We start from the raw sequence: 18,953 nt of genomic DNA on the forward strand, positions 1-18,953 counted from the left end.
AAATGACCTTTAACAACCTTAGAATTTGTGTTTTTACTGGGCTTTTCTGTGATTCACATAATCAAAAACACTTGATTCCAGCTCAGTGTGGAGTTCTTTTAAACAGTTTTTATTATAAGAAAGTTTTGTATTTAGTAATATTAGATAGGAAATGTGTTTGAATGTAATTGTTATTATGTAGATTAAAAAAGGCAGTCCTTAAAATTTGTTTTGTTTTGTAGGAGTTAAAGGACATATCCTGATCAAACTTAACTCCTACGTGGTGCTGGAGGCCAGGGTTATCCCATCCAGAGTAGCTACATCAATTATTACTATCATTAATGATATCATATATATAATCATATATAATTCCCTCTGGTTTTCTATCATACTTTCCTACTTTATGCCGTATGATTGTGAAAATTGTATTCTATCATTCACCATATGGCCTTTGAAATACACACTTTGTGTCATTCCTGGCAGTATAAAAATGTCATAATCTGCAATCTTCAAGCTACTATGCAGATAAATAAATAAACGTATATGTCTACAAAATGACACTCTGTGGTTTCTGAATTAAACAGCATTCTTAAGCACAATTCTTATTACATTTTCTTTCTCTGTTTTTTTCTCTTTTAGACACATTCCAGACGTTTCTCAGATTTTGTCCCTCAGTTTTTCATAGATACGGGGATTCCTTCGTTTATGTCTAATCTGAGTCTATTTTGACTGTAACCAGGAAACATACTACTGAACCTCTGAGTCCACATTCCTACAATCTGCAGGGCCATACTTGAATATCCTGCATTCAAGTGCTGACTTCAGCATTATGCATGTGTCACAATGTCCGCTGGGGGGTCCAAACTAGCTCTGCTTTTATCAACATATGACCTCAAACTTGTATGTACTCAATGCTCTGTCAGGGAGAAAGAAATCACATATTCCTTAAAATCAATCCAGCACCACTGTTCACATGATCTCCTGCTCTGCAGAGCCAAAGGTGGCAGAAAATGGAGGCCGGTGTCTAGACGTCCCAAGTTTCCAAACCCTAGTCAGTATATGACATGTTGGTTCTTTGAAGAGGGCTCTGGCTGCACAAGGCACCAAAACCGATGCACCTTTGCTAGAAGTGAAGAAGAAGTGGCAGTGTGGAACTTTGAAAAGCATCAAGGATTAGACCATGACCATCTCTGCTATCTTATATCTCAGTCTGAGAGAGGGTCTGATCAGAGTAACACATCTAAACGTCTTGGTGACCTTTTGGATTTAGATTTGAAGGCTGTGTGTGATCTGTGCTCTGTTAAGGAAAATGAAATAACATACACTGTTGAGTCAGTTATTCACAAGTGCAGTAGAAATCAGCTTTTAGTCAAAGCTAAAGCCTCTCACCAATGGAGACCTGTCTCTGAGCCGCCTAAATGTGGAGACTTTGGTAAAAATGTCTTTTACAAAGCTTGTGACTCCTATGTGGACGGCACCGGATGCACACAACATGGAGAGAGCTGTACTTTTGCCAGAAGCTTAGAAGAGGCCACTGTATGGAACTATGTTAGAGGGAAAAAAATAGATAAAGATGAGTTAATCAGACATGTAGCTGAATCTGAGCATATTTCGATAACACCAGAAAGTGCAGCTGAAAGCATACTCCAAAAGTTTTCAGGGGAATTCATTGAGTTCTGTAAAAACTGCTTTCATGATCATCCACAAAGATTAACAGTCAAAAGGTGGAACGCCACTTGCTCAGCAAATGAAGCACACACCTGGAACCCAATCTTAGTTTACCACCTATTAGAGAATAATAGGAAGGACATCTACAGTCAGGTGCGCCCACTTCCCCAAAACTCTCAGTTTAAGTACTGCAGTCATGTCAGGCAAGGTAAGCCCTGCTGGCATCAGGCCGGCCACTGTGCCGCTGCCCAGAGCGAGGTGGAGATGGCGGTGTGGAAAGCGGAAAAGAGTGGGCTCTTAGTCCGGCCTCATCTCCTTCAGTTGAGCCAACAGGAGCAGAAACAGTCCAGACAGGTCACTATGTACTGCAAAGTCTGCCTCCTGGAACTTTCCTCCCCAGAGAGCTTCTTCAAGCACTGCTCCTCTTTGGAGCATGCCCAGTTACTCTCTGATGACACCATCGTCAAGTGGAAAGGACGGCAGCCTCCACACAACCGCCGATCTGAGTTTTGGCTGTGTGACAGGTAATCAACTCTGTTCCCCTTTACATGTATTACTACTGTACTGTAGGTACTGTATGTTATTTGCCCATGGCTATGGACGTTTGTGCTATTATGTGGTGTAATCCCAAAAAACAGTATAGTTAGTATAACAATATATAGTTTTATGGGGATCGCCATCTTCTTCTGGTTTGTCCTATTCAAAGGAGGTTTTCAATATTGTTGTTATTGTTAAGATGCCCTTCTTGAATAACATCAGACACAGTATTTGTTAATAAGATCATTGTTTTTGGTCTTGTTGTGTTATTTGCTGTTAAAAAGAATAAAGCATTGTCAGACTTATCCTTTAATGAACAATGTTATATCCCACTTTCACTCTACATACTAATTTACTAGTTTTTTGTATGTTGTATAGTGCATAGATTCTTTAGATTGTCAGTGCAGTGTTAATGGTCATCACCTCAATTAACTGAGTTATTCCCAGTCAAATTTTAGTACAAGATGGTGAGAGACTTCTAGGAACACCTTAGAAAATAAGCAAAAAAATAGTAGTATAATTTCTAGATTAGTAAAAATCTTCAGAGAAGCATTTTGGTGTCTTTTTACTATTTCTACTGTTCCAATGTTTGTTTTGTACTGAAATTTCCATTTTATCTTAGACCACAAACATGTGAGTACGGCAGCAATTGTCCAAAAGCTCATTCTGTGGAAGAACTGAAGGAGTGGGTGATGCGTGCTGAAGAGGAAGAGGATATCAGACATAACATTGAAGCCCAAGGTTATATGAGCTATAATGACAGGCTTTTGGAAGAATACAAAAACAGCAGCAATGAAGTGTACATTGTGAGTATAATGGTCAAATATTTTGTTTAGTCTTTTTCTAAATCTGTTGAAAATTGTTTATTTGGCACGATGTCATGGTAGCTTAGTCGAATGAGGGTCACACCATGTTCTCAGAGATTTTACATCCAGTCTTCATCGCATACACATCCTAGCATCTTTCTTAAGGTCATAGAAAACTTAAAGAGGTGTTGTCAGCCCTGAAATGACACACAGAGAGAAGACAATGCATCCTGTAGTATATTTGAACATCAGACAAAACACAATAGATAAATAAAATAATAACAATAATTGTTTAAAATTATTACTGCCTACTGTCTAACTTATATCAGGTAACAAGGCAGTTACTACTAGTTACTACTAGTTACTATCACTACTATTACTAATAATATAATTATTGACAGTTCAATCAACTTACCCTTCAGTTACTACCAATTTAAAGTATTTTAATTCACTATTTCATATTTCAACAGATGTCAGAACAAGTTGATGATGTCTACGTCTCTTGTGATAAAAATTTAACTTTGGAGTGTGAACACATCAAGGCAACACTGCAATGGAACTTTCAAGTTGAAACAGAGGTAAGATTTTTAGATTTTATTTTTGTAAGTGCCTGGACACACAGGAAGTGTCAGAAGCGCATGAGCATCGTGGAACCTCTTTTTATTTTGTCAACCATGTTAACAGACTAGAGCATCCACATAGCCCGCAGAAGACATGCGTTTCCTCTCTTTCTGTGATACAGTTCAAACTGGGACTCATGCCTGATGTTTTACATGCTTCCAGATGGAAATTTGCTGTTGTTATTTCATTATGTTTATTTTATTTTTTGTCATTTACCCTCCTGAAAGTTCATTTGGAGGTTTAGTTGTGTGTTTGCTTCATTTGAGGACTTGGTTTCATCTGGAGGGATTTTCTTCACTTGGAGAGGGTTAAACTGGCAGATATAATCAATATAATCAAAAAAACCTGTCCTGTGTGGGAGTGTATGTGGCTGACACATAAATCGCTCCAACCAGACAATGTCAGACAGAAAGAAAGCTGCTTTCACCTCATACAATGTGCTGTCTATCCACATCAGAAAACTTTTTAAAAATGTTTTTATCATTCAGCAACACTACAGGGTAACCAGGCTATCATGGTGAAGCTGAGAGCATGCTATAGTATATATATATAGTGGTGCACTTTGAAAATGTTCTGGGTGGAACTAGCACTCTAGAATTTTGTTCAACACATTAAGTAGTAAGTTGATTATTTAACTAAATGGGTATGTCATGAAGCGTATTCTTCATAAGACTGCATGCACCGAACCGTAAGTTTAGTATCATGACAGTTCAGGACAAATACACGTACCGTAAAACTTGTATTGTTACACAGAACCATCTGAGAAGTCATCCTTAGAAACTGAAAAAAGACAGGCACACTTTCAAAATATACTTGGCAGGTGATTGGATGAACCATCTATCTGTCACGTTCTATCACCATCTTACCTTGAGAGGCAGCTGTATTTGTGATATTACAACATCATGAGATCATAGGATGCTGATGGTGGTCCTTACCACCAGTGGTTCTGACACAAGTACATAAATCAAAGCCTGACAAGGTATATTTTCATGTGATATGCAAATGAGCAGCCTCGCAAGGTTTGAAGCAGATGCATCGTTTTGTTTGGAACTAGGACCTTCCAAATAAGTGTGGTATGTTGCCTTTGATGTTCTGGAAACATGCACCACTGCCTTGGACCCAAGCTAACTCTAGCTTACTGGGAACACCAAGCAGTCTACACTTGGACTAACCTTAGCTAACTAACACAGCATGTATAAAATATTCTGACTATATTCTGACTTAGTGCAAGACCTGGAGCCAGGGAGAGCAGTATGTGAGCCAACTGTTGATCACAGCTATTAATCAGAGTCCACACGGCAGACATCAAAGCTACTATGTCTTAAAATCTAATTAACCAAGCTATCATTTCCTAAATGACTACCAGCACACTTATGAGAGTACCTAAATGTAGTGATTGAGATTATAATGACTTTTGTTGAAATACTGTATTGACTTAGTATTTCATGAGAAAAGTTGACACTTTTTGCACAGAAGTCTATTGGAGCCAGGGATTTTCTGGTGACCATCAGTGGTACTGCACTTCCTCATTGCCTTCGATTTCAAGCTGTGCTTATTGTTGCTTGATACTAAATGGATTTGAATTTGGCCAGCAAGAGTTAAAAGCTACCTTTAAGTATCACTCTAGCTATTGTGCCATGGTACTTTTCTGTGTCAGTGTGGTATTCACACAGTCTTCAAATCAATCTTCAAGTAATTTTATGTCCTCGAGTAATTTCTTCTGTAATGTAGTAATTACTACTTTTGTGTTTGTACAGAGACAGCTTGTGCATGTGGCGCTGCTGAAGCAAGAACCAGGAGCATCATTTACACTTGATGCCTTCAGTTTAGCGCCCTGCATTCACTCCCCGGGTGAACACTTCCTCAGTGATGACATGACCTATGACATCACTGTGTCTTTCACATGCACCAACCCAGGTCTGTATGAACAGTGGTTAGTGCTAGATTTTGACATGAGACCAGTGCTCTTGAGAAAACTCAGAGTAAGAGTGGGCCAGCCATCATTGGATGACATTGAACAACCAAATATGACCCATGGAGCTGCCTTTCAAAGTGTTGAACGTTGGCATCGAGGGAACAGGGTTATCATACCGTGCTCCTCCAGGAAAGAAGAACAGGAGGAGCTGTTAAAGGAGTACAAGCCTCCTCAGATTAACTTTCTATTTAAGTCTTCCTATAACAGCCAAACACCTCTGAATCATGAGAACTACAAAGAAAGCATGCACCACTTCCTGTACGAAGAGGAACAAGCAGAGGACCATGTTGTTTCAAGGTAATATGCTGATCTGTATCTGTGTCCTGTTCCTTTTATGATGTTTGGAATTAGCACATATTTGCAAATCAATGACAAAGCTTTTTTTCTTACTAACTTTAGGCTAAATGCTGGTGGAGAAATTAAAACACTGGATGTGTTGAACAGTCCAGAGTTTGGCATGATGATTGCTCCTCCAGGAGAACTGTTCTGTTCTGTCTCAACTCCCTGTAATCTCACACCGGACACCCCTGAGGGACAGGTACTGAACCGAAGCATCAAGTCTGGCCTGATAGCAACTTTATGTTCAAGTGGTCGAAACTCCAAGGTCTATGAGGCCAACATCCTGCAAGACACAAGAAGTGAACATGAAATGTATTTGCAACTGTCTAACAAATGTTGCTCGGATCTTATGCTCAAAAGAAATGAATCATATCAAATGGAAGTGCAGTTTCAGCTTGACCGCGACAGCTTCTGCACCATGCACAAAGCTGTAGACCTCCTTCCTGATATAAAAAGAGTGCTACCAGACCTTAAAAACTGCAGTGTTCCTTTAAATAACATCCACTATGAGAAGCTGAATGTAAAGCAACAGTCAGCAGTTGACTATATCACTGGGAATTCCAGTATCCAAAAAAGCGTGGCACCACTCCTCATTTATGGACCATTTGGAACTGGGAAAACATTCACCCTTGCTACAGCAGCCAGAGAACTTTGTAAACATCCTCACAACAAAGTGCTAATTTGCACCCACACCAACAGGTAATACATAATATTGAAATGCAGGCATATAATCCCCAAGTAAATGTTTTAAATCTTGCACATGCTCCACTCTAAGCTGTAAATGTTTATATAGCAACACAACTATAATTGTGTCTACATTATTCTTTCCTTTCAGTTCTGCAGATCTGTATGTCAAAGAGCACTTCCATCCATTCATTGACAAGATAAATGATGGGATGAAGCCGATAAGAATAAAAGCAAACACCAAAAGTGCTTTGTTTGCCACAGATAAGATCACTATGAAGTACTGCTTTCTTTCGAAAAACAGGATGGATTTTCAACCACCAACAAAAGCTATTCTAGATTGCCACAACATAGTCATAACCACCACAACAATGGCAATGCATTTTCATGACCTGAAGGTCCCAGAGGGATACTTCACTCACATTCTAATTGATGAAGCCTCTCAGATGCTGGAATGTGAAGCCTTGATTCCCCTTGGTCTGGCTGGGCCGAACACAAGAGTTGTTTTAGCAGGAGATCACATGCAAATGGGGCCGAAACTTTTCTCAGTGGATGATCATCAGCGTTCAAATCACACACTCCTTAATCGCTTGTTCCACTACTATCAAGAACAAAAGTGTGATGCAGCCCAAAAAAGTAGAATCATTTTCAGTGAAAACTACCGCTCAACCAAAGAAATTGTGGAGTTTGTATCCACCCATTTCTACGTTGGTAAGAATGATGTTATCAAAGCTAGTGGAAATGTTCCACCTCCTGACAATGGCCCTCCCCTAAAGTTCCACCATGTTAGGGGAGAGTGTCTCTTGGACACTGTGTCTATGTCTTGGTATAACAAAGAAGAGGTTTCCACAGTGGTTGAAGCAGTAAATGAGATTCTCAAACACTGGCCATCAACATGGGGACCCAAGGACCAAAGCTCAATATGTGTTCTATCAGAGGGATGTCAGGTAAATTAAAACTAATTAATTAATTACATCAATGATACAAGGTTTGGTCAGAGTTGTAGGCTAATAGTTTATTTATCTCAATTATTTCTCAGGTTCGACTAATTCGGACAGCACTTAAGAGAAAAAGCCTGGCAGATGTCCATGTGGAGAATCTTTCAAATGTACAAGGTAATTTTGATTTAGTTTCAATAACTCTATGTTTATGCCATCATGTTAGACATAATGGATGACTAGAATCAAACTGAGCACCTGTCTCTCTATTCAAACATTGCATTTATATCACGTTTCATATATATCTTATGTCATTTTACATGTTTTCATTGCAAATTCTCTTCATGTGTCAACAGGCAAACAGTTCAGGGCAGTCATTATGACAGCTGTGCAAACACGCGACAGCCTAAGGACATCTCACTTGCTCGGTCTGGAGCTGTTCAATGATGCCCGTGTGTTAAACACAGCAATGACGAGGGCTCAGTCCCAAGTGGTTGTGATTGGAGATGCTGCTGCCCTCTGCTGCTTTGGGAAATGCTCAGGAATCTGGAAGAGCTACATAGAACACTGCATCAACAACAGCGGTGTTGCACCGGAGCATTTCACCAGAGATTTCTTTGAAAAAGATGTCATGGAAACTGCTAGGTTTCAAAAGACTGAACATGTGGATGAGAGCAGCATTCTCAGTGATTCAATTCTTCAAGAACTTAAAGATGGATACGAACAGCTGGAAACAGAATATCGTTCAGACGAAAACTATTCGGAAGGCTTCAATCACCACAAGTCAAGTTTATCATACAATATCACTGATGATCATACAGATGTTTTGGAATTATGTAAAAAACAACCAAAGATGCACAAGCAAGGAAAGTTGGTCAGGGAATCACATAATAGAGGTTATGTCATACCATATAATAGCCCCACCAGACATATTAGCATAAAGGGAAGGGCAAACCTGGGCAAGGCCTTCTCTGGAGATGAAGTGCTTTTACAAGGATCAAGAGTGTTCAGCATCACCAAGAAAGATGAATCTGCCCGTGAACTAGTGTGTGTGCTTGAGGATGTAGATTACAGCAAACCAAGACACAATTCTGATGACAAATTTATCAAAAGATTGATGATGCCTATTACAAAAACTGCACCCAGGGTACGCATACTGATCAGCAAGAGAAAACGTAACTTACTTCCAATATGGGAGCAAATTGATGGAGAGTGGACAATTGCAGCTTATGAACGCCTTGATGAAAAACTGAAGCAGAACAGTGTATTTATGGTGCAAGTGATTGGCTGGAAAGAAGGTTGTTCATATCCATTGGGATTAGTGATAGATATTCTTCCCACTGGAAGATCTTTAGTTTATGGACTACGGGTCCTGAGGAAAGAATTCAAAGTTGCACCCACTCCATATTACTCAGACAAGAGTTTCTCCTTGGCAGATGAAGACAGCACACACAGAATGGATATACGTGAGATAATCACTTTCACTGTGGATCCAAAAAAATCAAAGGACCTGGATGATGCCATCAGTGTCAAGAATATTGGAGACCAATATGAGCTGGGAATTCATATTGCAGATGTGGCGAGCTTTGTGAGTCCAGGAGGTAAATTAGATGAGAATGCAAAACAACGTGGTATTACATATTACCACAGTAGAGAAGAACCCATTCATATGTTCCCCGAAAACTTGAGCACTGGATGCTTTAGTCTTCTGGAAGATCAAGATCGTAGGGTGGTTTCATTGATGTTCAAAGTAAACAAGAAAACACATGAAGTCATTGGAAAGCCTGAATTCCAGCTGTCACTGATTAAGTCTAACAGCAAGTTGTCTTATGAAGATGCAGAGATCATGATCTCCGAAAGATATAGAGAGACACCTGAATTTGATTCAGTACAAAATTGTGTCGCTGTGGCTTATTGTTTTGCAAAAGTTCAAAGGAAGAGAAGACTTCAGGACTGGGCTTATGCTCAACCGGATGATGACAGATTGCCCGGGAAACGCAAAGCCCATCTGATGATTGAAGAGCTAAGTGTGTTATTCAACAAACATGTATCTGAGAAATTGATTTTGTCAGACAGAACAAGTAATTGCACACCCCTTCGCTGTCAGCCAGAACCAGATCCCGAAAAAGTTGAAGATTTCAAACAGAACTGTGGAGAATTCATACCACTGTCTTTACATGTTCGCCACAAAGTTACCCATGATGAGCTAGTTCCAAAATGTGGAAACTTCCAAATACTTACAGAAGTGTGGGATGATATCCAGTCAGCTGCCAGAACAGATGATATAGATCAAATGGTGGATCTCATTGCAGCAGATGACATCCACCCTCTGCTCCAGCCAGTCATTAATCAGTTTAAAAAGTGCTTTAGCAAAGCTTATGTCATCCGTTCTAAATCCTCCCCTGAGGCAGAGGTTGGGCATTATTCTCTTCACGTAAGGTATTACACACATGCATCCTCTCCAATACGGCGGTACATGGACATCGTCTTGCAAAGACTTTTGCACTCCATCCTATGTGACAGGAATGTCCAGTACACTCAAACAGAGATTACGACTTTGTGCAATCAATTTGAGCACAACCTCAAGCATTCCAAGGAGTATGAACAAAAGGCTGAGAAAATCTCCTACGCAGTTAGCATGAAAGAACAAAGTGCCACAAAACTAGCATTTGTTGTTAGTGCAGATCGTAACACAGAAAGTTTTGCAGTGTCATTTCCTTTTAACCCGAACATATTTGCAAGGAGTTTATCAGTCATGTACAAAGATTTACAGTTGGACGACCAGCCAATTTTTGATGACGAAAATCACTGCGTCACTCTTAAGTGGAAAAGGCGGATCTATGCAGCTGACAACGTGCAAATCCACCAGGAGATGAAAATGCTGTCAAACTGTGCTCCCTGTGTTGAGCTTCCATTGACAGTATGGAAAGGCATTGTTGATGCAATTGCTGAAGAAAAATGGGATCATGCAAAGTCACTCATAATCAACGCTAATACAAAGCAGCCAAAAAAAGAAAAGAGTCAACCAGAATCTTCTCAGGTGCATCAAGCCGAGACTACCACACATACCTCTGAGGAAGATCACTATGTTGACTTTGACCTTCAGTTGGAGCCAGGGGACACTCTTAAGATCCAAATGACCTCAGAAATTATAAGAGGTTATCCCATGCCTGTTGTTCAGTTGGTTCACATTAGGCCCAAGTTTGAAGTTTGTGTGGAACATGTCAACAACCCTATCACATGCTTCTCCAGATGTGCAGATAATCCATCAAGGATTTATTATAGTGATACTGAGGAGTATGTCCAGATCTGGAAACCATTGTGTGAAATGGAATCTGCTGCCACTGCAGTGAGTGAAAGTGACAGCATAATCATTGAGAACCTGGGAGTAAACTTTAAAAAGGAGCAGGAACGTACACTAACAGGAAGCTTTTTCTTACCTCTGGAATGGATCAATGAATGGGCGATTGGATGCAACCTTTCAAAGTGCTTACTGTGTATTCGAAAAAGAGGTTTGAAGTTGACTTCAACTCCGGAACATTCTGCACAAGTGGACCCAAAAGAGTTCACATGGGTGGCACATGCTGTCACCTACACAGTAGAAGAACGTAAAAACTCTTCAAATGATGGAAGTACAGTGAAGTTCTATGTTCTTCACCTGCCAATGGCAATAGAGAACAGTCCTGACTGTGTGTTTCAGAAAAACACACGTTTCACAGTTGAAATAATCCCAAAGCTCCTGCCTGACATGTAAGTTCCAGTGTAGCTCACCTATACCTAATCAATGCTACTTATAGTTTGATTTGATTAAATCATTTTCGGGAAGTCCTCACAGTACTTTTCATTTCACTTTTTTCTTTTTAATGTCAGTTTACATGTTGATAGGAAATGTATTTTTTAATCTTTGGATTAAACAGCTGAATTATAGTTTCATGATTTTTTTTGCAGACGGAAAGAAAATGCTGTGGTCAACATTCCATCTGCATGTCATCTTGTCAAGAGCATAGCACTTGGGAAACACATTCCAAAAGAAGGTACCATTAGTAGGCAAATAGTTGCCTAGAATTTAACTAAATATAAAACACAGCCAACATATTGCACATGCTCTTTTATTTTGCTTTCAAGAAGCAATTATGAATTGCAAAGTCATTTAAAGCCCCTCTGATTTTGTCTTTGCAGTAAAAGCAAGGTGGCATGCTGTGAAGAAACATCTACCATACAGACTGCCAGAGCTTAACCAGAGTCAGAACAAAGCTGTGGACAAAGCTCTAAATGATACGTTCACAGTTATACAGGGACCACCTGGTAAGACCTAGTAATGGTATTCTCCTTGTTGCCTCATATTTTCTGCAGTGGCTTTAGATTTTTTTCTCACTTGTCCCTTAGGAACTGGAAAGACAGTAGTAGGTGTCTACATAGTGTACCATTTCTCTGAGCTGAACTCTAAGAACCCAAGGAAATTTGTTGACCCAAAGAATGAGAACAAGAACCAAGTTATTCTCTACTGCGGACCATCCAACAAGTCTGTTGATGTTGTTGCAGGCAAGTCTCTGGTGACCTCTGGTGAAGTTTTTGTTTATTTCTGTTACTGTGTGTGTGTGAGTGTGTGTGCGAATGTGAGAATGTATGCAAGTAGGTGGCAATTAAAAGGAAGTGATTGGTCTTCATTGCACCCATAGGTGATTGGCTCCTGATGTGTGTGTGTGTGTGTGTGTGTGTGTGTGTGTGTGTGTGTGTGTGTGTGTGTGTGTGTGTGTGTGTGTGTGTGTGTGTGTGTGTGTGTGTGTGTGTGTGTGTGTGTGTGTCTATTGCTGTTATAATACAGAGTACCTGTTGAGGTTTGGGGACAGACTGAATCCCCTCAGAGTCTACAGCCAACAAGTGGAGATGCTGGACTACCCTTATCCAGACTGCACCCTTCAGTTTTCTTGTAGGACATTCCGCCAAGAACGTGCCAAACCAGAACTTCGGTATTATAATCACACCAGTTAATGACACAGTTTTTAAATGTTTCCTCTATTATTCATTTTCACTGACATATTTCACATGGTTTTTTAGGAGTATCACTCTTCATCACCGCATGCGAGAGGAACAAAATCCTCATTCAGGTCGAATAATCGATTTTGACAGACGCATTCAACTTGCCCTAACCAAAAAAGGAGAACAGCTGACTGCTCAAGAGGTGAAAGAGTAAGTTCAAATTAATTCATGCATGGAAATAATTGGTTAATTATTTTGGTGAGTATCCCTGAATGCATTTACTTTCTCATGAAACATTTTCAAAGCCAATTTAAACATTACTCCAAGTTCTGCACAAGGGGGACCTATAAAATTAATTAATTTTAACTTTTCGGCAGGACCTTTCTTACACCTGTCCCAGTGCTTGTGTCCCACTCCTTGCAACAAGTCCTGGAGCTGACACTGTGTCAGGAGTCTCCTGTATATATTCTTGGATTTCTTCCACAGTGACAAATCTTCTCCCTTACAGTCCAAATGCATAGGCCTAGGTTACCTAGAAGCAAATCTGACAACCTACTCTTGTGCTTCCATGGCTTTCAGGAATTTCTGGGTTCTCCCTCATACATCCCTGTTTACAATAGTCAATGATCTACAGCCACCTGCAGATTATTGTAACAGTTCGAAATATACAGCACATGGTGCCTTTTGAAGTTCAGCTAAGCTAGGATTTTAAAGGGGCCACTTGTGATTTTCCTTATTTTAGGGCATATGGATTTATAATGTGACAATGTGAGATGTACACATGAATGATATGATACATGATATGTAAACATGGCACAAAAAAAAAGTCAAACAATGAGATAAATGTACCCCAACCCTTTTTAAATGGTCTGTTCAAGGTAAAAATAATTTTTAAAAATTAAAAAGAAATATTTGAAAATATTAGAAAAAAGGAGTAACTAAGAATAGGAAAGAGTAAAAATGCAAAAAGACCAGGTCAGTTTGATTTTGAAGAATTTTATTCGTAACACTAACTGTATGGATTGTTTTTCCTCATAGATACAAAAACCTTCTCAGAGATGCTCGGACATATGAACTTAAACAGCATGACATCATACTGTGCACATGTACACAGTCTTCCACACCAAGCTTGACTAAGACAGTCACTGCACGTCAGATCCTCATTGATGAATGTGCAATGGCCACTGAACCCCAGGCCATGATTCCATTAGTCTGCAACAATCCAGAAAAGGTGTGCTTTTTATTTAATGATCAGTATCATGCTCCTGATCTCCATCAACACTTTATGTCTGTATTCTAATGATGCAGAATGTTGCTTTCTTTGTGCCCTGATTCATTAAACTACTGATTTTAGTGTAAAAGAACATTTTCACACACACTTATATAAATTCCTGATTCGGAAATTATCTAAATTATATTTTCAGCAGCATGTAAATGTTTTGTTGATTTGGCCAACTCTTTGCTAAAATGTCTAACAGGAATAGAGTACAAATGCACTGACTAAAGTCAGCTACATACAGTGCATTCGGAAAGTATTCACACCCCTTCACTTCCCCCACATTTTATTATGTTACATCCTTATTCCAAAATTGATTAAATTATTTTTTCCCCTCATCAATCTACACACAATACCCCATAATGACAAAGCAAAAAAGGTTTTAGAAATGTTTGCAAATGTATCAAAAATAAAAAACTGAAATATTGCATGTACGTAAGTATTCACACCCTTTACTCAGTACTTTGTTGAGGCACCTTTGGCAGCGATTACAGCCTCAAGTCTTCTTGGGTATGAAGCTACAAGCTTGGCACTCCTGTATTTGGGGTATTTATGCCATTCCTCTCTGCAGATCCTCTCAGGCTCTGTCAGGTTAGATGGGGAGCGTCGCTACACAGATATTTTCAGGTGTTCCCAGAGATGATCAATTGGGTTCAAGTCTGGGCTCTGGCTGGGCCACTCAAGGACATTCACAGACTTGTCCCGAAGCCACTCCTTCGTTGTCTTGGCTGTGTGCTTAGGGTTATTGTCATGTTGGAAGGTAAACCTTTGCCCCAATCTGAGGTCCTGAGCGCTCTGGAGCAGGTTTTCATCAAGGATCTCTGTGCTTTGCTCCGTTCATCTTTCCCTCGATGCTGCTGCTACACTGTAATTTCCCAGCTTGGGATCAATAAAGTATATCTATCTATCTATGTATCCTGACTAGTCTCCCAGTTCCTGCCCCACAGCATGATGCTGCCACCACCATGCTTCACTGTAGGGATGGTATTAGCTAGCTGATGAGAGGTTTCCTCCAGACGTGACTCTTGGCATTCAGGCCAAAGAGTTCAATCTTGGTTTCATCAGACCAGATAATCTTGGAGATGGTTGTCCTTCTGGAAGGTTCTCTCATCTCCACAGAGGAATGCTGGAGCTCTGTCAGAGTGACCATCAGGTTCTTGGTCACCTCCATGACCAAGGCCCTTCTCCCCCAATTGCTCAGTTTGGCTGGGCGGTCAGCTCTAGGAAGAGTCCTGGTGGTTCCAAACTTCTTCCATTTACGAATGATGGAGACCACTGTGCTCTTCGGGACCTTCAGTGCTGCAAACATTTTTTGTACCCTTCCCCAGATCTGTGCCTCGATACAATCCTGTCTCGGAGGTCTAGAGACAATTCCTTTGACTTCTTGGCTTGAGTTCTGCTCTGACATTCACTGTCAACAGTGGAACCTTATAAAGTTCTTTCCAAATCATGTCCACTCAATTGAATTTACTACAGGTGGACTCCAATCAAGTTGGAGAAACATCTCAATGATGATCAGTGGAAACGTTTTTCATTTTTAATAAATTTGCAAATATTTCTAAAAAACCTTTTTTGCTTTGTCATTATCGGGTATTGTGTGTAGATTGATGAGAAAAAAAGGAATTTAATCTATTTTGGAATAAGGCTGTAACATAACAAAATGTGGGGGAAGTGAAGGGGTGTGAATACTTTCCAGATGCTCTGTATATATATTATTTAGTTTGGCCCAAAATAATTAGTTCACTGTATTTTGGAAATGTTTATAACCATGATTATTGAAAATTAAAGTAAGTTTTATTTTTAGGAAAAACATTTGTTGAAAAGATCACCAGGGCACAGTTCCATTAGAAGTATTTCATCCTGCATCCTTCTGCATGTTTTGTTAGGATGAAGAGGATAACATTTTTTTCATGATAATTATACACTGGTTTTTATGATATATATTGTTGTGTTGTCTATATATCCCCCATATGTCCTTGGTAATGCGTTCATTGGGAGGCACTGAAAACAGGATTCAAATTCCTAATGAATATAATTGATGCTAATTAGATTTAGATAACACTTGATTTCAATCAATTGTCTTACAATATCACTTTCAGATTGTTTTGATTGGTGACCACAAACAGTTACAACCTATTGTGAAGAATGAGCGTGTGAGGAAGATGGGGATGGCTAAGTCTCTGTTTGAACGCTACTATACAATCCATAAAAAGAGGACAGTGATGCTGGACAAACAGTACAGAATGGTGAGAACATGAAATATACACTATGTATACACATATAGTGTATAGTGTGTATCTCATACAGCTTGTTGTATATTATTAGTATGTACATGAACTGTTGCAATGTTGTATTACTATATGTTTGTTTTAAATTGTAATCAACAATTATAAACCATGTTTCTTCATAGCATGAGGACATATGTGAGTTCCCATCAAATGAATATTATGAGGGAAAGCTGGAAACTGGTGCGGAGCAGCCAAGCAGTGTCCTACGTGTTGGCGACAGAACGATGTCAATCGTTTTTGGGCACATCATAGGAAAGACCATCAGTCTGGTTGTGAACACAGCCAAGGGCAACCAGAACTCTAAAGCAAACCTGGAAGAGAGAGACAACGTGGTACAGTATTAAGCACCCTTGCTTTTCCTTGTTGATTTTTCCTTTGTCATCACAAAATATAGGAATAAAAGTTAGCATAGAGTAATTGATGTGACTGTAATGATTTGGTTCTTTTGCAGATTGATATAGCTGAAAAGCTGGTGGTGCATGCCAAAGTCGAACAGCAGAGTATTGTGATCCTGGCGCCCTATAATGCCCAAGTGTCAGAAATTAGAGATGAGCTGAAGAAGAAGAATATGGATCAAATCACTGTTACCACAATCACGAAAAGCCAAGGTAACAGTGTAGCTCTCTGCTTCCTCTGACAAATGACTTTACTGAAAGTAAAGTAGCAACACCACAATGGAAAAGTATCCAGAGTAAAACTACTCGTTGTGATGAATTGATCCTTGTAAATGACTAAATGTGTTAATATGTCATCAGTATTTTCATGTTTGTCCCAGTGGTGCTTGGTCTAATCCTACACTGCTGTGTGGCTAAAACTAGTAGTGTGTCATATTTTATGACCAGATCTCAACTTTTTGAATATAAAATCTGTAAAGTAGTTGACACTGATAAATGTAATGAAATGAAAAGTACAGTAGAGATATAATGAAGGTTCATCATGTAACATGAAGCATTTTGTCTTCTAGGAAGTGAATGGCGTTACGTCATCTTATCGACTGTGTGCTCTTTGCCAAGTGAAGAGATTCAGAGTGAACCAAATGGACCCTGGCTGTCCAAACACATTGGCTTTGTAGGTGATCCAAACCAGATCAATGTGGGCATCACCAGGGCCAAGGAGGGACTGTGCATCATTGGTGAGATCTCTTTTGTTCTACCTATTCTCCAGTCTAAAGGCTGAGTGATCAAATGACCTGAAGAGGTTAAACAATGCATCAACATATCTGACCTCTGCTGTCACTTTAGCATTTTTTGCTATTTCATGTCATGTTTGAGGGATCTGGGGAACACAGATCTCCATACATAATACTTTCAATATAGTAATTATAAAACATTAAATTTATATCAAGCAGAGATACTGTATTCTGCTGTTCCTGTGTAGCTTGATAACTCAAATGTGTCTGTGTTCTCAAAGGGAACCAAGAGTTGCTCAACTGCAGTGGAGCTTGGAGAAAGCTCCTGCAACACTACAGGCTTCACAACGCAGTGACAGATGCAGACAAGATTTCAGTGCAAGGTGCCACATAGCTGATCTCCTTTATCCATGTGAAGAGGCTTGATTTCTACAAGCCATAGATCAGAACTCTTACACTGACTCAACAGCATGATTTCATAAAATGTGTATATTTCATGTTTTTTTCTATGATACCACAATAACTTGTGCTGTTTTGTTTTTACAGTTTTAAAGCACATTTTGGGGTTTTGATATTGTATTTGATCATAAACTGTATGTATTTGACACAGTTGTTCTTGTTTTCTGATTTACACACCCCTTTCTCTTTAAAAAAAAATATGTATGAGTATGTATGTTAATATGGAATCCTTCAACTACTGTTTCAACTGTGTCTGTATTTTTTTGTCGGAGAATTTAAATTGTAACCTTCATGTTCTTCAAATGAAAGCCTGTTCTTTATTTTGTATTTTTCTTTTTTTTTTTACTACAAGTATAAATATGTAATCACACAGTGCTGATATTAACTGTGGACAGTTGATGAAAGATAAGAGTTCAGCTTGTATTGTTTGGATCTTTTAATTCATTTTTAGTGTTAGTTGAACTGTAGTGAATGTAGTGTAGTGTATGAAATCACCCTCAGTCATTGTTTCTGTATACTGATGAGTCAGCATGTGTTTCTATTGCAGGACAGCTGATTTTAACTGCCTCACCATTCAATGAGCTGAGTCTGCAGCTTTTTCTTATGTTAAACTTCCTACAGTATAATATTGTTATTGATACATTTTAATGTTGTATATTCAGGGAGTAGCTTTGGCTACAGAATTGTTTATAAAAAACTTTTTTTGGATTGTGCCACATTTCTATTATCATATAATATTTTTATTGATACATTTTAATATTGGATATTCAGGGAGTAACTTTGGGTACAGAAATGTTTATAAAATGTTTTGCATCGTGGTACATTTTTATTGTTTTATTGATGAGTCATTTCTGCATCCAATGATTTGAATAAATGTGTAATGATACAAAAATATGTTATCATTAATTTATTGTGTGTTTTAGTGTATACACACATACATACATACACGGTCGCCCATAAAGTTGGAATAATTTAGTTGTCAGACACATTTCTCTTTTTATTTTTTGTATTTATACACATCAGTAATCACCTTTGACCAGGTGCAATGAGATTGATCCATATCATTTTGAGAATATATACACTTTATCTATCAAGAATAAATCACATTTTCACAATCATTTCATGGAAAGAGGTAAAAAATACTTTATTCCAACTTTATGGGCGACCGTGTATCTTATATATGAGTATATATATATATATATGTTCTTCAAATATATATATATTACAGGAGTCCCAAGTGTGATTTAAAAAAGGTTATGGCATGAAAAATTCCT

The 18,953-nt window shown here is 38.9% G+C and overlaps 1 protein-coding gene across 2 annotated transcripts; it reads left to right on the forward strand.

Annotated features, from left to right (window-relative positions):
• The first annotated feature begins 822 nt into the window (after positions 1-822).
• Positions 823-18,559, forward strand: LOC134003081 (helicase with zinc finger domain 2-like). 2 transcript variants are annotated; one of them, XR_009927624.1, is made up of 20 exons: positions 823-2,171; positions 2,807-2,990; positions 3,461-3,568; positions 5,369-5,883; positions 5,986-6,624; positions 6,761-7,556; positions 7,649-7,724; positions 7,904-11,297; positions 11,496-11,581; positions 11,727-11,852; positions 11,934-12,089; positions 12,373-12,517; positions 12,606-12,737; positions 13,566-13,758; positions 15,903-16,049; positions 16,214-16,423; positions 16,543-16,699; positions 17,056-17,223; positions 17,502-17,944; positions 18,092-18,559. XR_009927624.1 is itself a non-coding variant. In XM_062442207.1 (19 exons), the coding sequence occupies exons 1-19, from the start codon at positions 823-825 to the stop codon at positions 17,612-17,614; spliced, it is 8,694 nt and encodes a 2,897-aa protein (XP_062298191.1). In that variant the 3' UTR covers positions 17,615-18,559. The 2 variants fall into 2 exon arrangements, 1 of the variants encoding a protein (XP_062298191.1); XM_062442207.1 differs by having other exon boundaries at positions 17,502-18,559.
• The last annotated feature ends 394 nt before the right edge of the window (positions 18,560-18,953 follow it).

This window comes from Scomber scombrus, chromosome 3 (assembly GCF_963691925.1).
Source record: "Scomber scombrus chromosome 3, fScoSco1.1, whole genome shotgun sequence".
NCBI lineage: Eukaryota > Metazoa > Chordata > Actinopteri > Scombriformes > Scombridae > Scomber > Scomber scombrus.